At 40.8% G+C, this 25,870-nt stretch overlaps 1 protein-coding gene across 2 annotated transcripts in view; it reads left to right on the top strand.

Moving 5' to 3' along the window:
- Positions 1-2,387: 2,387 nt before the first annotated feature.
- Positions 2,388-25,870, top strand: part of hira (histone cell cycle regulator a) — a 108,458-nt gene continuing 84,975 nt past the window's right edge. The window contains exons 1-7 of one of the 2 annotated variants that reach the window (XM_043716067.2): positions 2,388-2,889; positions 14,779-14,841; positions 16,014-16,124; positions 17,117-17,207; positions 18,235-18,329; positions 20,293-20,388; positions 21,385-21,545. In XM_043716067.2, the coding sequence (XP_043572002.1) occupies positions 2,853-2,889; positions 14,779-14,841; positions 16,014-16,124; positions 17,117-17,207; positions 18,235-18,329; positions 20,293-20,388; positions 21,385-21,545 (654 nt within the window). In that variant the 5' untranslated portion in view covers positions 2,388-2,852. Of the gene's footprint in view, positions 2,890-14,778; positions 14,842-16,013; positions 16,125-17,116; positions 17,208-18,234; positions 18,330-20,292; positions 20,389-21,384; positions 21,546-25,870 lie in introns of those variants that run through there. The other variant, XM_088000182.1, reaches the window with a different exon arrangement.

Consider the following 25,870-nt stretch of genomic DNA (forward strand, 5'->3'; position numbering starts at 1 on the left):
GATAGTACAATTTAATCTTTTAACATTACAAATTAAACTGGCAAACATATTCAACAATTCAAATAAGAGGATGAGGGTGCTGCATCATTTGTTTTGGAATATTGTGTGTATATTATCTTTCTGCTGACTTGTTAGATATTATTGCTTTTGTACCACAACTGGGATAATTAAAATCCAATCATGTAAATGATTTTAATTATCGGAAATGACGATAAATCTATCCTTTGTTTTCATACTACCCTTCCTATTAAAACACCTCTAAATTGGTTTTCTCTCTAGAAATAGAATAATAATTTGTTTCTTAATCCCATTTACCATACATCCTTTAATAATTTGAATTTTTCATCATAACAGATTATTAATCCAAGTTAATTTGCCTGTTCTGTATACAATAATCTGGGAAACTAAGTCACATCAAAGTGTAACTTCCCTCCAAACGAATCAAGTACAATTTTCTTAGAACTTTAAATGACTTAAGCATTCGATCAAGGCTGATACTTGAATGCAGTAATGAGGATGTGTTGCACTGTAGCAGCAGGTTTTTTAAAATGTTGGGATGTTTATCTAAACCATGTCCACCTTAAAAATTGAGCATTACATATCTCAGGCCATAAAGAGAAAAGTAACCCCTGGTTCCTCCCTGACAAATTATCTTATTTTGTTACTACTTGAGGGATCTTGCTGCACTTTAATTTGTTGATGCATTTCCTATTAATTCCAAGAATTATATTTAAAATACTTGATTAACTATAAGTACGTTGGGATACCTGAACTGTTGAAAGCGCCATAAAACCATGGGATGGCTACAGTGCAGCAAGACACCTCATTTGCTCCACACTGCAAATGTGAAGTTGTTTTTTTGGAAGGAAGAACAAAAAGCAGAATATTACTTATTTATATAATTTGGCTTCTTTTGTTTTACATTGCTCTTCCCCTATCTACATCCTCCAGTTCCCTAAGACTGGCCCCATTATTCCTGTTTATCCGGTCTTGTCTGTGACAAAATGCTTACTCTGACCTCACAAGGCCGTTTGACCTCATCCCATCCTTTGCTTACCATTATCTACTCCCTCCATCTGCGCTGCCCCTCATAGCATCTTATCACTAAGCCCTTTTGATTGAGGTTTGTTCCTGTGTTTCTGTACAAGTGGGAAACCTACTGTTTATACAGGCCTCTCTTCACAGCATTTTATCTAGTGCCTGTATTTCTACCATTGTTTTGCAATCACGTTTCATGCTGGCATACCATTTTAACTGATTATATATTTCCTCCACATAGTTTCCATTCTTGTTAACTCAGCTCTTAGCTGAAACAATTACACACTGATGTGAGTTCATTTACTCTGTATCAAAACTTATAATTGCAGAAATAACATTAATTTATCTATATCCCACACCTTATTTAAAAAAAATACTTTACAGAAGATTCGCTAGGAAGATCTCTCTACTGAGGGGTTTTCTTATGAGCAAGGGTTAACTGGTTTGGGACTCTACTCATTGAAAGTTAGAAGACTAAGTGGTGATCTAATTGAAAGATATAGACTCTCCCAAAAGAGTCAGGAGGGGAAGAATCACCACAAAACCCCACTCAGGGTGGTAACTTGAGAATAAGACCATCGGAAGAAGAAGACATCACCACGTGGATCCCAGCCAAGTTCTAGTGTGATGGTATACAATTATACAAAGTTAAAGCATAAGATAGTTTACAGTGTTTTTTCATTAGTTTATAATATACTTTATTGTTCTAATATTAATTGTGTTCAATAAACATATATTATTGTCGATAAGACTCGACTAACAGTTCTTTTGCTGAATATAAGAATTTAAACACACTGTGTGGCGGGTACAACACTCCCATGCAGTGAAACATTATCTCAGCATAGGTGCTGAATGAACTACTCCTGTTCCTTTTTTTTATGGTTTTATAAACTCTGTGCAAAGGTAATTTAGTTTGTCTCCACACGGTTTCCATGCAGTCCTGCAGTATCTTTTCCTTCATATGTTATTGTAGTTTTATCATTTGCAAGCCATAATCGAATCTGCTTTCAGTATTCTTTCAGATAGTGAATTCTGGACCATAGCCACTCGCATTGGAGGATATTCTTCCAAATGTCGACTTTTTGGTCATTTTGCCAGTCATCTTTAATCTGGGATTGATGGATCTCAATCCTTCTGCCACTGGAACAGTTTCTCTCTAATCAGTCTACTCAGCCTCAAGATTTTGAGCTCATCTGCTAAATCTTTTTCAGTTTCTCTTCTGGAAATGAAGAGAACAACACCTTCAATTTATCTACTTGAATAAACTCCTTCATTCGCTGAAACCATACAAGTACCTTCTTTCCATAAATGGAAACCTTAGGGAGTAACTGGATTTCACTTCCGTGTAGTGACTGGGACTGCATTTTCTCCAGCAGGGCGCTGAAGGATTTGCCAGTTGCTGAACACACAAGTCACAGACAAATGGGATGGGGATTTAGGTTTGTTGGGTCATCAAACACCATTCATTTACCCAACTTCTGCAACATATATAAATAAATGAATCAGTTAGATTGGTAAGTGTTCAGGTTAAGAGCTGCAGATATGTTTGAAAGTCATAATTCCTGCTCTAAGAGCAGTGACCGAATGGATCATCTTTTGAGGGAGGGAGGGGGTTGTTCATTTCGCCCAGGAACGTTTATTCTGACCTTGACTTTTCCTCGGAGCGTTGCGGCCGCGGTTCGCGGCTTTCCGGGGAGTGCTGAGTGCGTTGCTCCCTTCCGGCGGGAGCGGAGTGAGAGACCGGGGCCACCCCGGGGACGGTGACACCAGGACCGAGCGAGGAGCAGCTTGAGTCCCAGGCATCAGGGCCCAGCATGAAGCTGCTGAAACCCGCTTGGGTCCATCACAATGGTGAGCGGGTGCGCGGGGGACTGTGCAGGGAGCGGGAGAGCTCTCCTCTGGCAGCGGGAGAGAGGAAGCCGGGGAGAGCAAAGGTGACTACATCTGTCACACACACACACAGAATGGGGGTTAATCGCAGGGACTTAAAACCTGGTCAGCCTCTGAGGTGAGTGGGAAGGAAGCTGGAGCCATGAATGGAGAGCTGGAGCCATGAATGGAGAGCTGGAGATCCAGGAGACCCAACAGCCTTGAATGAGTGAGAAACCCAAGAGGGAATGGGTAGGAGTACCAGGTTCCAGAGTTCTGCCTGGGTATCTGTGCTTAGCTGTATGCCCAGAGTGATGGGGGTCAGGGTCCAGTCATGCACAGTGTATGTGTTGGTGGATTTAGAGGACCAAATGCGAAGTGGGATATGGGGACTGAACCAGTCACCGTAGAGACTATGTACTTGGGATAACTAACTACAACAGTCTTAAAATAAGAAATAGGATTAGAAATAGACTGCATAGTTCTTGGAGCCCACTTTACCATTCAAAACTTTTAACCAATCTGCAAACCACTTTTGTACCCACTCCCCTGATTTCCTTAGCATTCAAAATCTGTTGATCTTGACCTTGAATATACTCAACCATTAAGCAGCTGTAGCATCCGGGAAAGAGAATTCTAAAGGCTTTTGACCCATTGAGTGAACAACTTCTCATCTCCGTCTGACATGACTGTCTCCTTAACCTGATATTTCCTGTAATTCTAGACTCTCCAACTAGGGAAAATAGTTTCTAAACATCTATCATTTGGTGCTTTCAAAGAACCTTTCATGTTTCAGTAAGATCACCGTTGATTCTTCAGAGATTATAAACCTATTCTACTCAATTTCTCCTATTAGAACAGTCCTCTTGCCCCAGGAGCCATCTCTTGAACTTGTGTTGTACCTCTTCTAAATAAAGTATAGTCTTCCTCAAATATGGTGGCCAAAATTGTACAATACTATAAGACGTGGGAGTAGAAGTAGCCCATTTGGTCCATTGAGTCTGCTTACCGTGAGATTGTGGCTGATAGACTGCACTTTCCTGCCTTTTCCCCATAATTTTTGAATCCCTTTTCTGATTGAAAACCTATCCCATCCTTGAACATACTTAACGACCCAGCCTCTACAGCTCTCTGCGGTAAGGAATTACACAGATTCACTACTCTGAAAGATGTCTCACTAAAGCCTTGTGTAGCTGCCATCAGAGTTTGACTGACATAGTTTACCCCTTTCAGTCATGACCTACTAACTACAAATCTTAACTGCTTGCTCAAACTACCAACGTGTTAACCTTCTCTTTCTTGTACAATGACATCCAAATTCCTCTGAACACCAACATTTAATAAATTTGCAGCATTTAAAAAATATTGTTTTTCTTCACAACAAAACAAGGTGAATCTCTCTTTTCCCTGATGGCTGCTTGCTCACTCACTTATGCTATCTAAATTTCTAATCTTTGTGTCTTTATCATACTTTTTCTTCTAGCTTTCTTCAGTTTTTCACATATGGAATATGAACATATGTGTCAAAGACAGCATCTATTTTTCTTGGAATCCCCAGTGTTGAAACAGGCCATTTGGCCCAACAAGTCCACACTGAACCTCTGAAGAGTATCCCACCCAGACCCATTCCCCTACCATAAAACTCTACATTTCTGATGACTAATGCACTTAACCTACATGTCCCTGAACACTCTGGGCAATTTGGCATGGCCAATTCACCTAACCTGCACATCATTGGACTTGGGAGGAAACCCACGCAGACAAGGGGAGAATGTGCAAACTCCACACAGACAGTCGCCTGAGGCCAAAGTCGAACCTGGATACTTGGGGCTGTGAAGCAGCAGTGCTAACCACTTAACCACCATGCCATCCTATTTTTCCACCCCAAATTGCCCTTTGAACCACAAGGTTGAAACACTGTAGTCCACATGGTTTAAGTACACTTAAAATGTTGTTAGGAAGCGAGTTACAGGTTTCTGACCCTCTGACTGTGAAGAATGATGATGTATCTCCAAGTCAGGATAGAGTGTTTTTTGGTGCGGCTCTTGGTGTTCCCATGCTCTTGTCCTCCTATATCGCGGATGTGGCAGATTTGGAAGTGTTGTGGAAGGACGCTTGGCAAGTTGCTGCAGTGCACCTTCTAGATGGTACATACTGCTGCTACTCTGCATCATTGATAGAAGGAGAGAACACATGGTCTGTTGGTTGGGGTATTTATCAAGTGAATGAAATGTGTTGCTGGAAAAGCGCAGCAGGTCAGGCAGCATCTAGGGAACAGGAGAATCGACGTTTCGGGCATTAGCCCTTCTTCAGGTGGGCTACTTTGCCTTGGAAGATTGAGCTAATTGCATGATATTGGAGCCACACTCATCCAAGCAAGCGCAAAGTATTTTCTCACTTGCAACCTTTAGTTAGAGAACAGGTCTTGGGAAGTCAGGAGTTGAATTATTCACAATTTAACAACCCTAGCTTGAATGTTAGGTTTTCCTGCATGTGATCATGTACTTACAGAGACATGAATGATACTGAATGCAATGCAATTATCAGTAAACACCCTCACATCTGAATTGTGATGAAGGAAGGTCATTACTGAAGCAATTTAAGATTGTTGGGTGTTGCCCTGAGAAACTGTAGTGATGCCTTGGACTGAAATGATTGGCCTCCAACAACTTCCTTTGTGTTAGTATGACTCCCAGCAGTGGAGAATTTTCCCCAATTCCCATTGGCTTCGATTTTATGAAGACACCTTCATGCGATATTCACCTTACTACTTGAATTAAACTTTGACCATGTTTGGACCAAGTCTGTAATGAGGTTTTGTACTGAGTGGCTCTGGCAGGCTCCGTACTGCATGTCAGGGAGCAATTTATTGCTGCATAAGTGTCATTTGAGAGAATGGTTGATGACACTTTCCATCATTTTGCAGATGGACATGTAATTAGCTTGATTGCATTTGTCTTTTTGTAGAGACGATATATCTGGAAAAATGTCCAAATTGTCAGGTAGATGCCAGTGTTGCAACCGTACTGGAGCAGCTTGATCTGTGGGTGAAAGTATTTCTAAAGCGAAGTCTGGAACCTTGTCAGTGCTGATAGCTATTGCAGTATCCAGTGCCTTCAGCCTCTTCTTGCTATCACTTGGAGTGAACCGAATAGGCTGATGACCTCAGAATGGGCTGATGTGCCAATCTGATGTGTTGGCCTCTCCATCATTGAGAATGTGGATGTATGTGGATAATTCTGCTCCAATTAGTTGCTTAATTGTTTGCCACCTGGCGGCAACTGGACTGTTGCACCTTGACCCATTGGGCATGGGATTGCTGAGCTCTAAGCATGCTGTTTCTTTCAATAGTACAGATACAGTCTAGTTAGTTGCTGCTTCTAATTATTTATGTAGTTTGTAAAAGAAAATGCCCCAGCATTGACTCTTTTAGTACCTCACTTCTTAGAGTCTATAAGCTGAAAATTACATTTCTATTCCTCATCTCTTCTATCCATGAATCAACCCTCTATCCCTGAGATATATGTAACTTACAACCCCTAAGCCCTTGTGTTGTGCAACAACATTTTGTGTGACATTGTATTGAATGCCTTTGAAAGATCCAAGTATATTATAACTGCTAGGTCCCATTTACTTTCCCTGCTAATCACATCCTCAGAACTGTAGATTGGCCAAACATTGTTTCCTTTCCTCAAAGTGCTTGAGTTGAGGCAGTGACCACAAGCACCAACAGAAGCAAAGGGATTGCGATGAGATCCAGCAGATGAACCATGAATTTAAAAGTTTTTCCTACTGACATACATTTTTGTTCAAACTGCATGGTTTCATTTGCCCTGTGGAATCACTCTGATCAATTATTAAAACTCCTAATTTAGCAAAGAAACATCCTTTCATCCTTAAGTTTAGCATTGACATTTTCATTCGACTACCCTGGTATTCCATTTGTATTCAGTCAGAGTACTTGGAACTTTTACAAATATAAGACAGTTGTTAGCAAGCATATTCTTCATGTCCTTTTTTTTCCCCCTTCAAGATGTTCATAAAAATCTACCTCTTCATAGAATCTCTTCAGTGCAGAAGCAGGCCATTTGGCCCATTGACCCATGACCTTCTTTGACCAATATTTGGATATCTAATTTAATATGGTGTAATGAACCAAACTTTTAGCTCCTCCTTTTAGCTCTGTATCAATTGTTGCAATGTTCCTGTGAAGTGTCTTGGATGGACTCACACTGTTGCATGATTGCAAATTCATTTAAATGTGCCCAAAGTAGTCCAGTCTTTCTGCTTTCAAGTCTTGCAATGTTGCTTTCATATTTTTGGTGCTTATGTAATGGTCAAGGCAAACACATCCGAAATATTTTGAAATACATGAAGCAGTTTGTATGGCTTTGAATTTTAAAACATGAAATGCATTCTACTTATAAATTTGCTTAGTCTATTTTCAGTTAAAACTGTTTGTTTTATGCACCTATTAATTTGATTTCAGCAGAAAGAAGATAAGTATAGTTTGACTTGGTTTTCTTTGGCTCAAGAAACTTATTATATTTATAGTCTTTAAAAACAGAGGAAGACTAAGTTTTGGTTAGGCAATGTCAAGAGCGACTGATTGATAGGAATACAGATGGCTGAAGTAGCTGAGAACTGACCACAGTGGAGTGAATTCATGTGGTCCTGTTGTTGCTAGGTTGATGGATGGAAATTTACTAGTGGTATGTCTCGCATCTTTTGGGAATGGTTTAAATGGTGTAGTTACAGTTTACCTGTCAATGTAAATCCCGATCATGTTATGAAAGAAGTGTGAGAGAATATTTAATGAAAGTCATCATATAATGGGACTTGAGGGAGCAGTGAAAGCAGATTCAATTGTCCCCTAAAAGGGAATTTGATAAGCGCCTCAAGAGGAATTTGCAAGGTTATAGTGAAAAAATGTAGACGTGAAACTAGATGATTGCCCTTGTAGTATGTCAGAATGGATATGATGAGCCAAATGGCCTCTTCCTATGCTGTAATCATTCCATGCTGCACTAGGGAGATGAGTTTCTAATTAACTTATCCACTGAATGGATCTGACAGACTATCAGGTTCTATGACATTTGTGAGCATAACCTAACAATGCTAACCAACATGACCCTTGACTGGTGGAGGATTGTAGGTGGTCAGTATATCTGGGGGTCAGGGGCTAAGGAGGTAAGCTTGAGTCTTATGATTGATGTTGAAACTCTTGTTGGGTTTGGTTCATTACAACATATTCACGCTCTCGCTTTTATCCTGCTCTATCTTTTATCTCATGTCAACGCCTAGTTTCTGGTTTAGTCTCCAGGGTGTTGAAGATGTGTGTTTCATTGTCTGTGTTTTCAGCACATGGAGTTTCCTCTTGTGTCATAGGTGTCAGACCTCTGGGGGAAAGGAGGAAAGGTAATATCATTTTAACTCATGTCAAATGACTTGTTTAGGTCGAAAGAATGAGGTTGGTAACTTGAGGACCCAGATGTAAAATGATTGGTAAAATAACCAGCAATGTGAAATCATCACATTTTTGCACTGAGTTGTTGCAGGGTGGAACAGTGGTGGAGGTAACTTCAGTAGTAGCTGGCAGAAGGAAACTTGCTAGAATTTGGGGAAGGTTTGTAGTTCATGTTGTGGATCAGGTTGTAAGTTTGCTCGCGGAGCTGGTAGATTTGTTCTCAGAGGTTTTGTCACCATGCTAGTTAACATCATCAGTGAGCCTCTGATAAAGCACTGGTGTTCTGTCCTGATTACTATTTATGTGTCTTGGTCTGTTTTGGTGGGTGATATCACTTCTGGTTCTTTATCTGAGAGGTTGGTAAAGGGGGTCCAAATTCATATGTTAATGGAGTTCCGGTTTGATTGCCAGGCCTCTAGGAATTCTCATGCCTGTTATCGTTTAGCCTGTCCCAGGATGGATGTATTGTCCCAGTTGAACTGGTGTCCCTCTTCGTCTGTGTGTATGATACTAGTGATAGTTGGTCATGTCTTTGGTGGTTAGTTGGTGCTCATATATCCTGGTGGCCAGTTTTCTGCCCGTCTTTCCAAAATCACAAACACCTATGGGCACAATATGTTCAAATTAGCCCCAAAGTGGGAAACCAATCCCATCTGACTGACTGAGCGCCACCTGCCAACAACTGTACTTCCTACATGAATGCCTCAGGAAACAGGTATTACCATGATATGTCAAATACAAACCACCTCTGAACACCCCAGAAGCCAGAAGAACAGAACAGCTGCAGGATGCTACGAAATGATAAATTATGTTCACAACTGACTCCACAAATACGAACGAGAAGTTTTACACCAAAGATTTCTGTACACTAACGTGACTGACCTTGAATGGACAAGTGCGTTAGAACGAGCCATCAACACTAAACAACAGCGGATCAAGACAAAGAAAAGACTAGCCCTACAAGAAAAACTGGCCAAGATCATACCCATCAATTACACTGACAATTCAGAGACTTGGATAAAGAACCTGTTGAACCGACCACTTGCAGACATGGAAAAAGCTGTCCTAGTACAAGGGCTGAACTTCAACCATAGGGACGTGGACAAAAAGGACATCCTAGCAGCACTGGAATCAACCCTGAAAGACAACGGACTTAGAGAAAAATCCAGCAGGCCATCAGATAGCCAGTAATACCAACACTTAACAGAAGGAAAGAAGGGAACACCCTCAACACACTGGAAAGGAAAGCCATGGAAGGACTCGGAAAAGACAAATATTGTAATCCTATTGGAAGACAAAGGGCGCATGACCGTCATGACCTGAACAGAACACAATACATTGAAAAAGCAAACACACACCTTGCAGATATCGACGCCTACCAACAGGTGGCGATGGACCCCACACTACAACTAGAAAACCGTACTGTAGCAGCCCTGAGGAAACTACACGAGAGAGGTGAAATTAACAAGACAGACCTCCAAAGAATGAAATCTGAAGGATCCAACGCATCCCATTTCAAGGGATTATCAAAGGTATATAAACAAGGGACCCTTAGACCCATAGTCTCACTTCCCGGTACACTGACATGCAGACTAACAAAGGAACTGCAACGTAAACTGAAACACCTAGTCGAAGACTCAAGCCACTCCATCCACTCCACCCAGGAATTCCTTAACGTCATCAAAGACACCAAGGTAGAGGATGATGAGATCATGGTTTCCTTTGATGTGGTGGCCCGATTCACATCTATAACCATCATCCGGGCCAAAGAAACACTGGTGTCACTGTTAGACAAATCAAGGACACAAGCACGCAAAAACTCCATCAGCAAGGATATCATCCTCAAATTAGTAGCCCTGTGAGTCTCAACCCACTTCACCATTGATGACAGGATCTATAAACAAGTCGATGGGATCTGTTTATAGGATCACCAATATCAGGACTCTTATCAGAAGCAGTTATGCAGAGCTTAGAACGAACAGCCCTTCCCATGATCCATCCCAAGCTTTGGGTCTGCTATGTGGATGACACCTTTGTCATCACAAAATACAACAAGTTAGAAGAACCCACAAACAACATATTTACCAGTATAAAGTTCACCAAAGAGGAAGAGAACAACAACACTCTCCCCTTCCTAGATGTCACAGTAGAACGAAAAGCGAATGCAGAGTTGCAGACCAGTGTCTACAGGAAAGCCACACACACTGACCAGATATTTGGTTACAGCAACAATCATCCCAACACCCACAACTGGAGCTGCATCGGAACATTATTTAAGTGAACACACTGCAGCACCCTGGAACCACGAGAAGCTGAGGAAAAAACACCTATACAATGTATTATGGACAATGGGTACCCGATTAAGCGCAGTCCGCTGATTCCTACACAACAGACCTAAACAAGAAGACATAACAAGCTGAGAGACTCTAGCCACCCTGCCATACATTAAAGATATCTCTGAGATGATGACCAGACTACTCTGGCCTCTAAGCATCATGGTAGCCCACAAAGCTACCATTACATTGAAATAGCTCCTGGTGAATTTAAAGACCCCCGTACCAACAACCAGCAGAACAAACGTCATATACAAAATACCCTGCAAGGACTTGGAGGCTGCTACAATTACAACATTTAAAAGGCATCTGGATGGGTATATGATTAGGAAGAGTTTGGAGGAATATGGATCGGGTGCTGGCAGGTGGGACTAGATTGGGTTGGAATATCTGGTCGGCATGGATGAGATGGACTGAAGGGTCTGTTTCTGTGCTGTACATCTCCAATGACTGCAACAAATGTTACGTTGGACAGTTGGATAGGAAACCAGCCACCAGGATGCATGAGCACCCAATTAGCGTGACCAACTATCACCAGTATCCATACGCACAGACGAAGAGGGACACCAGTTTGACTGGGACAGTTAATCCATCTTGGGACAGGCTCAGCAAAGACGTGCACGGGAATTCCTAGAGGCCTGGCATTCAACCGGAACTCCACTAACAAACACATCGATTTGGACCCCATTTACCAACCTCTCAAAAAAAAACAACTGGAAGTGATCTCATCCACCACAACAGACCAAGACACACAAATAGCAAGTGCGACAGAACACCAGTGCTTCATCAGGACTCACTTTCACTGATGTTACCTAGCATGGTGACGAAATGTCTGAGAACAAACCTACCAGCTCAGTGAGCAAACTTACAACCTGATTTGCTAGATATTTGAAGTGGAAAAGTTTGTAGGACTATGGGTAAGTGGGAGGAATTGTGTAGAGATGGTCCTGGAAGGGTGGATAGATTGGCCTCTTGCTTTGCCATATTATTTCTAAGATGTAAATGCCAATGATCTGAATTTTTAAACAGAAAATATGCAGCAGATCTGCTTTAGGTGCAATGAAAAGTCTACATTGGTAAAGGCTCTATACTTGAAATTTATAATTTGTCCCTTTAACTTTAGAAACTCTGTTAGCTGCTGCGCATGTTCTAACTTGGAAATTGGAACTGTTTGTGATAATTGATTTGTATGATTTGGTGAAACTGCTGTATTGTTTGGTCTGAAATCAGTGTAGGGAGCAATTCCCCCACTAACATCATCTACCTGTTTTTAAAAAAAAAAGAACTTTTTAGTATTCTGAAACTGTGGATTTATTAGTGTGCTTTGAGAAGATTTGTAGCTCAGGTTGAGGTTCTGGATGTAGGTTTGTTTGCTGAGCTGGAGGGTTCAGTTTCAGACGTTTTGTCGTCATACTGGATAACATCATCAGTGAGCCTCTGGATGAAGCACAAGTGGATTTATGTTTCAATTTAAATATTTTGAGCTATTGGTCAAAATGTAGATGTAGCACAACATGTATGTGGAACAGCTTATTGTAGGGTGAGGAAAAATGTTCTGAAAGATGAGGATTAGCTCTGACAGTGTTGGCAGAAGCTGAGAGTTCCACATTTCTATTATCATTTGTATGAAAAAGTGCTTCCTGATTTCCCTTCTAAATGGTCTAGCTGTAATCCATTTCCCATTGTTCTTGATACTCCACTCAGAGGAAATAGTTTATCCCTCAATTCTGTTATTGTTTTAATTCTGAGAGACAGAATTAATCTCCATGGGGAGAGACAAAGATGAATCGGGGATAGTCAACAAGGCTTTGTGTCAGAGGAAGATCATATCGAGCAAACATGAATGAATTTTGCCAAGGAAGTTGTTAGGTGTGTGGATCAGGTTAGTGCAGCTGATATAGTCTACATGGACTTCACGTGGACAAAGTGTTAAATGGGAGACTGGTCAAGAAGGCAAGAGCCCATGCACTCCAGGGTAATTTAGCAAAATTCAAATATTTACTTATTAGCAGAGGGTAATGGTCAAAGGTAGTCTTTGTGACTGGAAGCCTGTGTCCAGTGGTATATTGCAGGGCTCTGTTCTCTATCCTCAGCTGTTTATAATGTACATTAGTGACATGTGTACATGACTGTAGGAGCTTTGATCAGTAACTTATAAGATGATACAAATATTGGTGGTATGGAGATAGCATAATAGCAAGGAGGAAAGCCTTACACTATAGGATGCTATAGACTGGCTGGTCAGATGGTTGAACAGTGGCAGGTGGAGTTTAATCCTGAAACGTGAGGTGGTGCGTTTTCAGAAAGCAAACAAGGTAAGGGAGTACACATTGAATGGTAAGATCCTAGGAAGTACACGTTAGTGTACGAGTCCATTGACCCTTGAAGGCAGCAGGACAGGTAGAGAAAGCGGTTAAGAAGGCTTATGTGATGCTTGCCTGTATTAGTTGATGTGGAGTTGCTGGTGTTGGACTGTGTGGACAAAGTTAAAAATCACACAACACCAGGTAATAGTCCAACAGGTCTATTTGGATGTAGCCTGGTGTCATGTGATTTTTAACTTTATTAGTTGAGGCATTGAATACAAGAACATGGAGGTTATGATGGAGCTGTATAAGATGTTATTTCAGCGACAGCTGGAGTATTGTGTGCAGTTCTGTTTGTCGCATTGTGATTGTCCTGGAGAGATTGCAGAGGTGATTCACCATGACATTGCCTGGGATGGAGCGTTTTATGATGAAAATCTGGATAGGCTGGTTTCCTTAATTTCCTAGTTTTCCTTCAAGCAGAGAAGGCAGAGGGGGATCTGACTAAGGACTACAAAGTTATGAGGGACACAGATATGGTGGATAGGAAGAAACTTTTCCCCTTAGTGCAGGGGTCAGTAAATAGTGGGCATAGATTTAAAGTAAGAAGCAGGAGAGTTGAAGGGTATTGTAGGAAAAATCATTTCAGTCAGAGATTGGTTCTTAGATGTTATTTTTGGAAAGGATGGTAGAAATAGGAACTATCAAAACACTTAAGTATTTAGATGAATACTTGAAACACCATAACATACAAGGTTATTATTCAAGTACTGAGAAATGGGATTAGCATAAATAAGTACTCCATGACTGGCGTGGACACAACAAGACGAAGGGCCTCTTTCAATGTTGTGATACTCTATTACTCTACTTCTGATTTAGGTAGCTTCTGAATCTCTTAGACTTTTGGGAATACAAGCAAAATTATTCAATCCTATTTATTACTGAAGGCCGTGGTATTTATGTGTTGAATTTGCTCAGTCTTCTCGAGCTATGGTGCAAATGTAAAAGCAGTACTACAGCTACTGTCAAATGTCCCTATTCAACTGAAGCTCTGCTTCCATTCTTCTGCGCAGTATTCCCATCCACTTGAAGTAAATGACAACATTCCAGTGAGTACTGTTGCGGTCTGTCTGCTAGATTTTAATTGATTTGTGTATTTGGATCCCCAATCCCCTTTGCTGGCGTGCAGTTGCTAGTTTCTGACCAATTGCGAAATGCTTCCATTTACCTTCTCTTATCAAAACAGCATGATTTCTCATTCAATTACTTAATCTACCCTGTCTAATTTTGTTAGAATTTTATAGGTTTCTATGACCCCACTCTGGTTATTCTTCTAAATTCACGTGAGTATAGTCCTAATCGATTGAGTTTCTCCTTGTGTGTCAGTTCTACCATCCTAGGTATCAGCAGGGTAAACCTTCTTTGCACTGTTTCAATAGTAGAATATCCTTCCTTAGATAAGGTGACCAAAGTGACCCACAATACTCAAGTGTGATTTACCAATGCCCTGTACAGTTGCAGTAAGACATCTCTGTTCCTGTACTCAATCTACACTATGAAGGCCAGCATCCTGTTTACCTCCTTCACCACCCACTGCTCCTGCATGCTTACTTTCAGCTACTGATGAATAAGGACACTTGGACCTTGTTGCGAGCCTCCCTTTTCCCGATCAATTGCCATAACAAGAATATTACCTTGCATTTCATTTTGAATTAGGAGTGAGAGTATGAGATTCTGTGAAATAAAAATAATTGTTTTCTTCCAGGTAAGCCAATATTTTCTGTGGACATTCATCCTGATGGAACCAAGTTTGCAACAGGTGGACAAGGTAAGTGGCAGGTTGTAAACAGATTACTGTTTAGTTAGGGTTAGCAGGATCTAGAAATCCTCAGTGCCATGGAGGCTGCTTTTCCCTTTCATAGGGGAGGAAGTGAGGGCTGCAGATGCTGGAGATCAGAGCTGAAAATGTGTTGCTGGAAAAGCGCAGCAGGTCAGGCAGCATCCAGGGAACAGGAGAATCGACGTTTCGGGCATAAGCCCTTCTTCAGGAATGAAGGGCTTATGCCCGAAACGTCGATTCTCCTGTTCCCTGGATGCTGCCTGACCTGCTGCGCTTTTCCAGCAACACATTTTCAGCTCTTTTCCCTTTCATAGTCTGTCTTGTCACCACAAACCTTTTTTTTTTTCAGTATTCATTCATGGGTTGAGGGTGTTACTGGCTAAGCCAGCATTCTTTGCCCATTCCTTGCCCAGAGGGCTGTTAAGAGTCAGCTGCATTGCTGTGGGTCTGGAGTCACATGTAGGCTAGACCAACTAAGTATGGCAGTTTCTCCCTGTAAAGGGCATTAGTTTTTCTGACAAGTGGCAATGGATTCATGGTCATCAGAAGACTCCTAATTCCAGACTTCTATAGAATTCCCTTCAAATTCCACCATCTACCATGGTAGAATTTGAACCAGGTCCCCAGAACTTTAATTGGGTGTCTGGATTTAACAGTCCAGCAATAATACCACAAGGCCATCACCTGTCCTTAACTACACTCAAATATTTTGTACAATGAATCTGTCAACTTGGGCAGCAGAGTGGGTTGTACTATTTGGCTATTTGTCACGGGTTGCAAGTGATAGATTCACTGCTCCTTTCTTTGCGAAATAGTAGCTTTTGTGGTTTTCAATAGTCTTCCTGCTCTGAGACTTGGAATTGATATGGTGGGCTCTTTCAACATTAGTCCTCACTGAGGCAGTTCTTCCCTGCCTGGAGAGATCAGATCTTGCTGTGTCATTCTGTGCTGGGTCAGATAGCTCCATGTTCAACTCATTATCGATCAAGTAATTGTGAATGTTTTGCTTTGGAGATAGACTGGCTAGAAATTTTCCCCCATCACCTTGCTCCCCATCCCGAAATAAAACCGATATGCAACTTGTTATGAGAGTTACAATTTTAAACAAATCTATATTTTAAATCAAGTAAAATTGCTCAATGTTTAATTTCCACCTACAGGAGAGGATTCAGGGAAGGTTGTCATATGGAACATGCCACCAGTTGTTCGAGAGGAAGATGAAAAGAATGAGGCTATTCCCAAAATGCTCTGCCAAATGGATAACCACTTGGGTATTTGTGATTTTTTTTTAATGTATATTACTCACATTCACACTCACTCACTCCAATATGTCGCCCAGGAACATGAATATTCCAATATTTCAGTCATCTTTGATTTGTTTACATATCATCCTCAGAAACGTTTGTTTGGAGGATCCTGTAAAGTTCTGGTTTGCCCTATGTAAAGGCAATCTTTGAGAGCTATTGAGTTTAAATGTATTCCCTGTTAATCCTCTATATCACTACCTTTTTAAGGATTGGAGTATAGTCGACTCAGATCGCCCATAATTTCCATTTTTTTTTCTTCCAAAGTTGGTATCTTGTTAGCTTAACAAAATTACTGGCAATGCTATTAATCCTTCTCCCCCACAGCTATACTCTTCAAACCTGTAGAGTTGACTTTTCTCTGAGACTGTGTTCTTTTTCCTCAGCCAATTATTTTACGTGCAAAGACCCAAGATAAAAAATAGAGAGACTATGACGTCTTGAGTTTATGGTACCACATTGATCTATTAACTCAGCTGAGTTGACACATTTAATGTTATTCACTGATCATGAAAGCAATTTTAAAAGTTTTTTTAGACTTTCCCACATCTTTTGGAGAGAAAGTTGAGTTAGCATTGGAGTATGGTCCTATATGTGCTGACCAAATGCTCGATTGCCTGTTATTGTGTGAGTTTTGATCATTGTTAGTAACAGGCTCTTTGACTGTTGGGCCAGGTCAGCTTGTCCTCACCTGCACACTTGCAGCTTGTGTTTCTGTGCAGTAATTGAATATAAATATTTTGGCCTATTTTCTCTTCCTAGCTTTGGTGTAAAGGCTTATTTGGAATACCTCTTCCATCGCACACAACTCAACATATACTTGTAATTGAACTTTGGTCCACAAATGGAGCTACTTATTGTGTAAACTGCTGATTTCTTTTTTTTAATTTAAAAGAAAAGTTCATTTTGGAATCTCAGTAATCAGAACATGGCTGTTGTTTGTCTCTGGTTCCTTGCAGCCTGTGTCAATTGTGTGCGCTGGTCTAATAATGGATTGTATCTGGCATCGGGTGGAGATGACAAATTGATCATGCTGTGGAAGAGAGCTGCGTAAGTACCTTGCGCTGTCTGGTGACTGTAAGCTGTTTGGGCATATACACCCATTCAGTGGCTTTCTTGGTTCCGTTTCAAACTAAAACATATGCATTTATAATGTCCAGGAATTACGCAATTTTTACTTTACTAGATTTGCTATCTCGTTAAATGCTTTTATAACAGGCATGTCCAGTACATCCATATTCTACCACTGATGACAGCCAGTACCTCAAATATTGGCAATGCATAAGTAATTCAAAGCTGTCAAAAATTATGAGAAAAAAAGGCGACAGCTATTATTTTGTAGTAAATTTATGTTCCACAAAGAGACCAATAAATTTTAAAAAGAGATGACTTCCATATGATAAACCAAAAGACAAGACTTAATATTATAAGACTTTTATTGCAACAACAAACTAAAATTAATATAAGTCAAACATTGCTTAGCATTGTGCTATCACAAGTATTTTGCATTAATTAACTAACACAAATGAGATATGTTTTATGACTGTTTGTTTACATTGCACTATACTTCTAGCCGATGTCTGACATTACTAAGGGCTAGCTGCTCACTGCCTCATTAGGTTTGCAAGTTCCAATATCCATTGAAAATCATTCCACTCAGAGCCTTCTGGATAATACTTAAGAATCTTGCGAGACCTGCCTTGGTGACTTGTTCCTAAAATCTCCAAAGATCTTGTCTGTTTTGATTCCTTTCTTTTGAATACAAAATATCTGTTTAGCTATCTATCTTGCTTGCTGTCAGTCCTGCTTGCTCTTGGTCTCCCCCAAGTCGCTCAAAGGAACCATTCCCCAACTGTGACATACCGTGTGCTCAGTTTCTGTTTGAGTTCAATACGCAAGTGTTTTTCAAGTTGGGATGATTCCAAAATTCTAATTTTACTAAAGTTAAATGAGACGTTTTAGTCTGGTTCCAAACAATATACAATAAATAATCTGTGCTTGTTTGGTAGCCTGCAGCCTCATTGTTGGTGACTAATTATAATGAGATATATGGTAATTGTATGATTACTTTTTAAAGGTATATTGGACCAAGCAATGTCTTTGGTTCCAGCAGCAAACTAGCTAACGTGGAACAGTGGAGATGCGTATCTATCCTCCGAAGTCATACAGGAGGTAGGAGTTGAAGGTTCTGTTCTGTCCATTCTCCTTCACTGCCCCCTTTCATAAGAGTCTCTCTTTTTTTTTTCAAACAGCTTTTCATAATGTAATGAAATGCAGTTGGGCTTCCCAATTTAATGAACTTATTTAGCAAGTACTATGAAAACTGGAAAGCCCTCTACATTGACTTTCATTCTGTACTAAGTTAGAAGATATACTCAATGGTACAGGTTACGTGTTTGGACTTTGACCTTCCTTCTCTTCAAGTAGCTGTCCAAGTACACACGGTGAGAATGGTAGCAAGCTTTAACAGGACCATATTGCCCTCGGACTGCTACCAAATAAATGAATACCTAATTCCTTAAATAAAAGCAAAATATTGCAGGTGATAGAAATCTGAAATAAATAGCTGGAGAAACTCAGCAGATATGGAGAGAGAAACAGTTGATATTTTGAGTCTATTGTCGTTTTTTGAACAGACCAAACAGTCATTGGACTCAAAATCTTAATTCTATTTCTTTCTCCACAGATGCTACCAGACCTGCTGAGTTTCTCCAATATTTTTTGTTAGTTTCTGACTTTTTAAAAATCTAATTCTTTAAACTCTTAATTGCAACACATTCACCCTGGTCTTCCCTAATAATATTGGTTTCAGTGATAGATGTGATTTGGTTGCATATCTGCTTTTCAGCATTAGCTCCACCTCTTCCATTTTGACTTGTACTCTGGGCTCTGCCAGTCACAAGATGAATTATGTGCATTTCATATGATTGATATGTGACATATTTGGAGCTCCATTTTCATTTCTCATTCTCTACAGACCATGCTTTGTTGCCTTTTGTAATTTTGTGCCTGTATTACGATTCATGTCTGTAAATCAAATATTTGGCATTGGGGGGGCCAGTGCGAATACGTTTTACATTTCCAGGCATTTCCTGTACAGCATTACCCGAGTCTTCCTTCATCTCGCTATCTTTGCCAAATGGTGACCACCTCTACTTTGTCATTCCTCTCCAGGCTCCCTCACATAAATAAAAAATATGCAGAGCTTCATTTTGCATCTTGGTCATTTGATTTTAGAGCACTTCAAATTGACTTTGGATGCACGTGATGTGGAAGACTTTGTTCTAGCATTGGCATCCCTCAGCTTTCTGAGCAGTAAAATTTTCTAATGTATGAACATTATCAAGATTGTAATGACTTTGTCTTCTCACTGGCAAGGCCAGCATTTATTGCTCTTCCATAATTACACTTGAGAAAATAATAATGAGTTAACTTCTTGGATCATTGCAGTCCACATAATGTAGATCCACCCACATTGCTGTTTTGGAGGAAAGTTCCGGATTTGAACCCAGTGACAGTGAAGGAACAATACTTTAGTTCCAACTCAGGATACGGTGTGACTTGGAAAGGACCTTGCAGGTGTTGATGCTTATTAGTCTGCTGCTGTTGATCTAGTGAGTGTTAGATGGTCCACATTTGGCCAGTGCTGTGAGCAAGTGCCTAGTGAGTTGCTGTGGTGCACGCTATGGAGGTACACACTGCTACCACAGTGCATTGGTGACGGATGGGATACCAATCAAACAAGCTTCTTTGTCTTGGATGGTGTTGAGCTTCATGAGTGCTGTTGTGACTGCACTCATCCAAGCAAGTGGAGAGTATTCTACCACATTCCTGACTTGTACTTTACAGATGCTGGACAAGCTTCAGGAGGTGAGTTACATGACACAGAATTCCCAGGGTCTGATCTGCTCTTCTAGCCACAGTATTTGTGTGGCTCATCCAGTTCAGGTTTCTGGACAATGGTAAGTGCTAGAACATTAATTGTAAGGATTTCATTTGTTATACTATTGAATGCATAGAGGAGATGATTAGATTCTCCTTTGTAAAAGGTCATTTATGTGCCTGAGGTTTCCTTTCTTCACTTTATGTTAGACTCTGGTGCAGGATACTGATGAGGATTCTGTCTATGTTTTAGATGTGATGGACCTTGCTTGGTCGCCCCATGATGCTTGGCTCTCCTCCTGCAGTATAGACAACACTGTTGTTATTTGGAATGCTCTGAAGTTCCCAGGTGAGATTGGAAATGGTCTTTACGTTGATGAACAAGTTCTAGAAGTATGAATAGGAATCTGTCAAAAAGCAGTGTTGAAAATTCAGTTTTAGCCCAGATATCCTTTGTATTAAAACCATACAGGATTTATTTCCTGTGATTTTGTTGCAATCATAAAAAGCTACTGCTCATATGTTATGCATGCAGAGCAGACCTCCGTGCATTGGAAAGATTCTTATTTTCATAAGAGAAAGTGAAGACAGCAAATGCTGGAGATCAGAGTTGAGTGTGGTGCTGGAAAGCCCAGCAGCCCAGGCAGCATCTGAGGGGCAGGAGATTGAGCACGCCTCAATTTAAAGCTGTGTCCCCTTGTGCTAGCCATCACCATCCTTGGAAGAAGGCTTTCACTGTCCACGCTATCTAACCCTCTGATTACCTTATATGTCTCAATTAAGTCACCTCTCAACCTTCTTTTCTCTAATGAAAACAGCCTCAAGTCGCTCAGCCTTTCCTCGTAAGACCTTTCCTCCATACCAGGCAACATCCTAGTAAATCTCCTCTGAACCCTTTCCAAAGCTTCCACATCCTCCCTATGATGCAGTGATCAGAACTGTACACAATACTTCAAATGTGGCTGCACCAGAGTTTTGTACAGCTTCAATATGATCTCATAGTTCCAAAACTCAATCCCCCTACTAATGAAAGCCAACACAGCGTATGGCTTCTTAACAACCCTATCAACCTAGGTAGCAACTTTCAGAGATCTATGTACATGGACACCATGATCTCCCTGTTCATCTATACTACCAAGAATCTTACCATTTGCCCAGTACTCTGCATTCCTGTTACTCCTTCCAAAGTGAATCACCTCACACTTTCCTGATGAAGGCCTCTTGCCCAAAACGTCGATTCTCCTGCTCCTTGGATGCTGCCTGACTTGCTGTGCTTTTTTAGCACCACACTCTCGACTTCTGAGCTTCATAGACAACTGTATCTTTCAACTCTCTCTCCTTTTAGAAATCATTGCAACGTTACGGGGTCACTCTGGCCTGGTGAAGGGCCTCACCTGGGATCCTGTTGGGAAATATATTGCATCCCAAGCAGATGACCGGAGTTTAAAAGTATGGAGGACCATGGACTGGCAGTTGGAGACGAACATCACAAAACCGTTCGATGAAGTACGTGGTTTCAGCAAATGTCTGATTTCTTCTTCTTCTGCAGTGTTTCAGTTCGCTGATCATTTTTGATACCTCTGGGAAGCCCGGTGGTAAAATTTCCCTGTAGCAAACCGGAATGCAGCCTTCTGGACAGTCATCATACAAGTTTTTATCCTGATCCTTTTTTCTCTCCCATGCTGTCTCAGTTGTGTCAAAGGTGGGGACAATTGGTAGATGCCACTTTGTTTGGTGTCCTGAGACTCTGTTTTATACTTGCACTTCTAAATAAATGGTAGGTACTCCCAGCTTAAACTGATGGTAATCTTATTTTTACATTAGACCACAGCATGCTGCTCATTGTTCTGTATGAGACTGAGTGGTCTGACCAGTGATCCTTAAAGAGCACTCTAAAATGTGTATATTTTGAATTTTAGAAACAACTCTCTCTGGATCAAGCGGCACCTAATGCTCCTGGTAGCTCTTAAAAGTTAAACCTTTGCAGTTCTTCCTCATGATTATCTCCTACTTTGCCAACTTGCCTCACCAGCTGGGCTGCTTAGCAGACCCTCCGATTCTGTTCGGTCTATTTACTGAGATACTCAAGATAGAGAAACCTTGCAGTGATTTGGAAATTACACACAATCGTGTGCATTGCTTGTGCCTCTGATTATATTGAATCACAGAAGTATTATAGTGTAGAAGGCCCACCATGACTGCATTGGCAATCCAATGTGCACCGCGGTTTTTGCCATTCTCCTGCGTTATTTTTATTTAAATGGTTGTATGATGTCCCATGAAGTCCTCAATTGAGCCTGCCTCTAACATATTTCCAGGCAGTGCATTACAGACTTGAACAATATATTGTGTGAGAAAACTTTATCCCACATCACATTTGCTATTTTTGCAGATCATTGCGCGCTCTTTTCTTGATATTTAAAAAAAGAACAGTTTCTCCCTACTTTTTCCAGCCCCCTCATAATTTTAAACCCTCGATCAGAACTCCTCTGAGCCTCTTCTCTCCAGTCTATCCTCATTGTAAAGTTTCTTGTCCCTGTGACCATTCTTATACATCTTGCTGCATTGTCTGCAATGTGAGCACATCTTTCCGGTCGAGTGGCGAAATGAATAGCAGTCAGTACTTCAGCTGAGGTCTAACAAGTGTCTTACACAAGTTCATCACCTCCTTCCTACTGAAATCTATGCCTATTGGTAAAGCTGAGGTACTGTATGGTTTATTAACTGCTCTCTTCACCTGTCCCGCCACCTTCAATGCTCTGCACATATGCATCCAAATCCCTCTCCTCCTGTGCCTCTTTAGAATTGCATCCCTCATTTTTATGCTTTTAGAGTCAGTCATAGAGCATAGAACATTACAGCACTGTACAGGCCCTTTGGCCCTCGATGTTGCGCTGACCTGTGAAATAAATCTGAAGCCTATCTAACCTATGCTATTGCATTTTCATCCATATGTCTATCCAGTGACCATTTAAATGCCATTAATGTGGGCGAGTCTATTACTGTTGCAAGCAGGCCGTTCCACGCCTCTACTATTTTCTGAGTAAAGAAACTACCTCTGACATCTGTCCTATATCTATTATCCCTCAATTTAAAGCTATGTCCCCTTGTGCTAGACATCGCCATCTGAGGGAAAAGGCTGACACTAACCGCCCTCAGTCTTTCCTCGTAAGACCTTCTCTCTGTACCAGGCAGCATCCTAGTAAATCTCCTCTGAACCCTATCTAAAGCTTCCACATCCTTCCTGTAAAGTGATGACCAGAACTGCACGCAATACTCCAAATGTAACCTCACGAGAATTTTGTACAGCTGCAGCATGACTTAATGGTTCCGAAACTCAGTCCCTCTATTAATAAAAGCCAGCACATTGTATGGCTTCTTAACAACCCTATCAACCTGGGTGGCAACTTTCAGGGATCTGTGTACTTGGATCCCTGTTCGTCTACGCTACCAAGAATCTTACCATTACCCCAGTACTCTGCGTTCCAATTACTCCTTCCAAAGTTAATCACCTCACACTTTTCCGTATTAAACTACGTTCTCCATCTCTCAGCCCAGCTCTGCAGCTTATCTATGTCCCTTTGTGACCTTACAATATCCTTCAGCACTATTCACAACTGTACCGACCTTGGTGTTGTCCGCAAATTTACTAACCCATTCTTCTATGCCCTCAACCAGATCATTTATAAAATTACAAACAGCAGTGGCCCCAAAACAGATCCTTGTGGTACACCACTAGTAACTGAACTCTAGGATGAACATTCCCCATCAACCACAATCCTCTGTCTTCTTTCTGCTAGCCAATTTCTGACCCAAACCACTAAATCACTCTGAATCCCATGCCTCTGTATTTTGTGCAATAGCCTACTGTGGAGAACCTTATCAAACACCTTACTGAAATCCTAGAGGTTTACAGCATTAGGTTAGAGCCATAAAGGTTTACAGCATGGGAACAGCCCTTTGGCTCAACTTGTCTATGCTGCCCAGTTTTCACAATTATTCGAGTTCCATTTGCCTGTATTTGGTCCATATCCCTTCGTACCTATCCCATCCAGGTACCTGTCCAAATCTTTATACATAACAAAATTGTACTCGCCTGCACCACTGCTGCAGGTAGTATGTCCCAGACACTCATCACCTGTTGTAAAAGTTATCCCTCCGGACACTTTTGTATCTCTCGCCTCTCACTTTAAACCTATGCCTTCTAGTTTTAGATTCCCCTACGATGGGGGAGAAACTGTTGACTATCCACCTTAGCTATGTCTCTCAGGATTTGATTGACCTCTATAAGGTCACCCCTCAGTCTCCTACACTCCAGGAAAAAAAGTCCTAGTCTATCCAGTCTCTCCTTCTAACTCAAACATTCCTAGGTGGCATCCTAGTCAATCTTTTCTGCACTTTTTCTAGTTTATTAATGTCCTTTCAATAGTAGGGTGAGCAGAACTGCACGCAGTACTCCAAATGTATTGTACAGCTGCAACAGACGTTCCAACTCATACTCAATTCTCTGAAAGATGAAAGCATGCAATTTTCCTCCCAAAATGCACCATTTCTCTTCCTTGCATTGAATTGCATCTGCCATTTATCTGCCCACTCCCCTAATTAGTCTGTGTCTTTTCGAGGTTCTACACTGTCTTCGCAGTTACAATGCTTCCAAGTTTCATATCTTCCAAGAACTTTAAAGTTGACCCTTGCACATCAATATCTAAATCAATGATGTATATCAGGAAAAACAAGGGTTCCAATACTGTCCCCCAGCTACAGAAAAAAAATTGATCATTACTCTGTTTCCTATCACTCAGTCATTTTTGTTTCCAAGTTGTTATTGTCTGGTTTATTCCTTGAGCAAAACCTTTCTTAAAAGTCTGTTGAGTGGCACTATTTCAAATGCAATCTGTAACTTCATGTACACCACATCAACAGCATTACCCTCATTGGCCCTTTCTATTACCTCTTCAGTAATTTGGTTTCCCCGTTAGAAATCCATGTTGACTTTTTCTAATCAATCACCTTTCTCTGTGTGATTATTAATTCCATCCCGAATAAATGTTTTGAGATACTTTAACAAAAGTTAAACTGACTGATTTGAAATTGAAGGGCTTATCCTTAAACCTATAATGTCTTCACTTCTGCAGTCCTCTGGCATTTCGCTTGAGCCTGGGACAGACTGAATGTTTATGACCAGTGCCCCTGCGATTTCCACTGTTACATCCTCCAGTATGCTTTGATGCATCTCAACCAGTCCTGGTGCCTTGTCAACTTTGATTAGCAACAGTCCATCTAACACCACTTCATCGGCAATTTTAAATCCTTCTGTCACCAAGGCCTGGTAGCTTCTACCTCTCTGAAGACTGTCGCAAGTATTCATTTAATACCTTAGCCATGTTCCCTCCCTTTTTTGTCTGTAGTTGGCACCACTCATTTACTGTTTATATGTCAATAGAATATTTTGGTATTTCCTTTTATTTCAGCTGCCAGTCTTTTCTCATAATTTCTCTTTGCTTCTCTAATATGATTTTTCTCCTCCCCATTGACATTTCAATATTCCTCTTGGTTTTCTATTGTATTTTCTACTTGACTGTCCTAAACACATTATTTCTTCTTTAATGTAATTCTATCTCCTTTGTCATCCAGAGACATCTGGATTTGTTTGTTAAGCTTTTTTCTTTTTGAGACAATATCTCTTGATTGGATCCAAAATATCTCCTCTTCAAAAGTAGCCCATTGCTTAGTTATAACAATTCCTGCTAACCTTTCATTCTAGTTGGACAGCCCAGTTCTGTGCTTAGCCCATCAAAGTTGGCTCTCGACCAATTGATTTTCTTTTACTG

This window comes from Chiloscyllium plagiosum, unplaced genomic scaffold, assembly GCF_037043375.1.
Source record: "Chiloscyllium plagiosum isolate Xiang-an unplaced genomic scaffold, Cpla_swu_hap1 HiC_scaffold_24, whole genome shotgun sequence".
Taxonomy (NCBI): Eukaryota; Metazoa; Chordata; class Chondrichthyes; order Orectolobiformes; family Hemiscylliidae; genus Chiloscyllium; species Chiloscyllium plagiosum.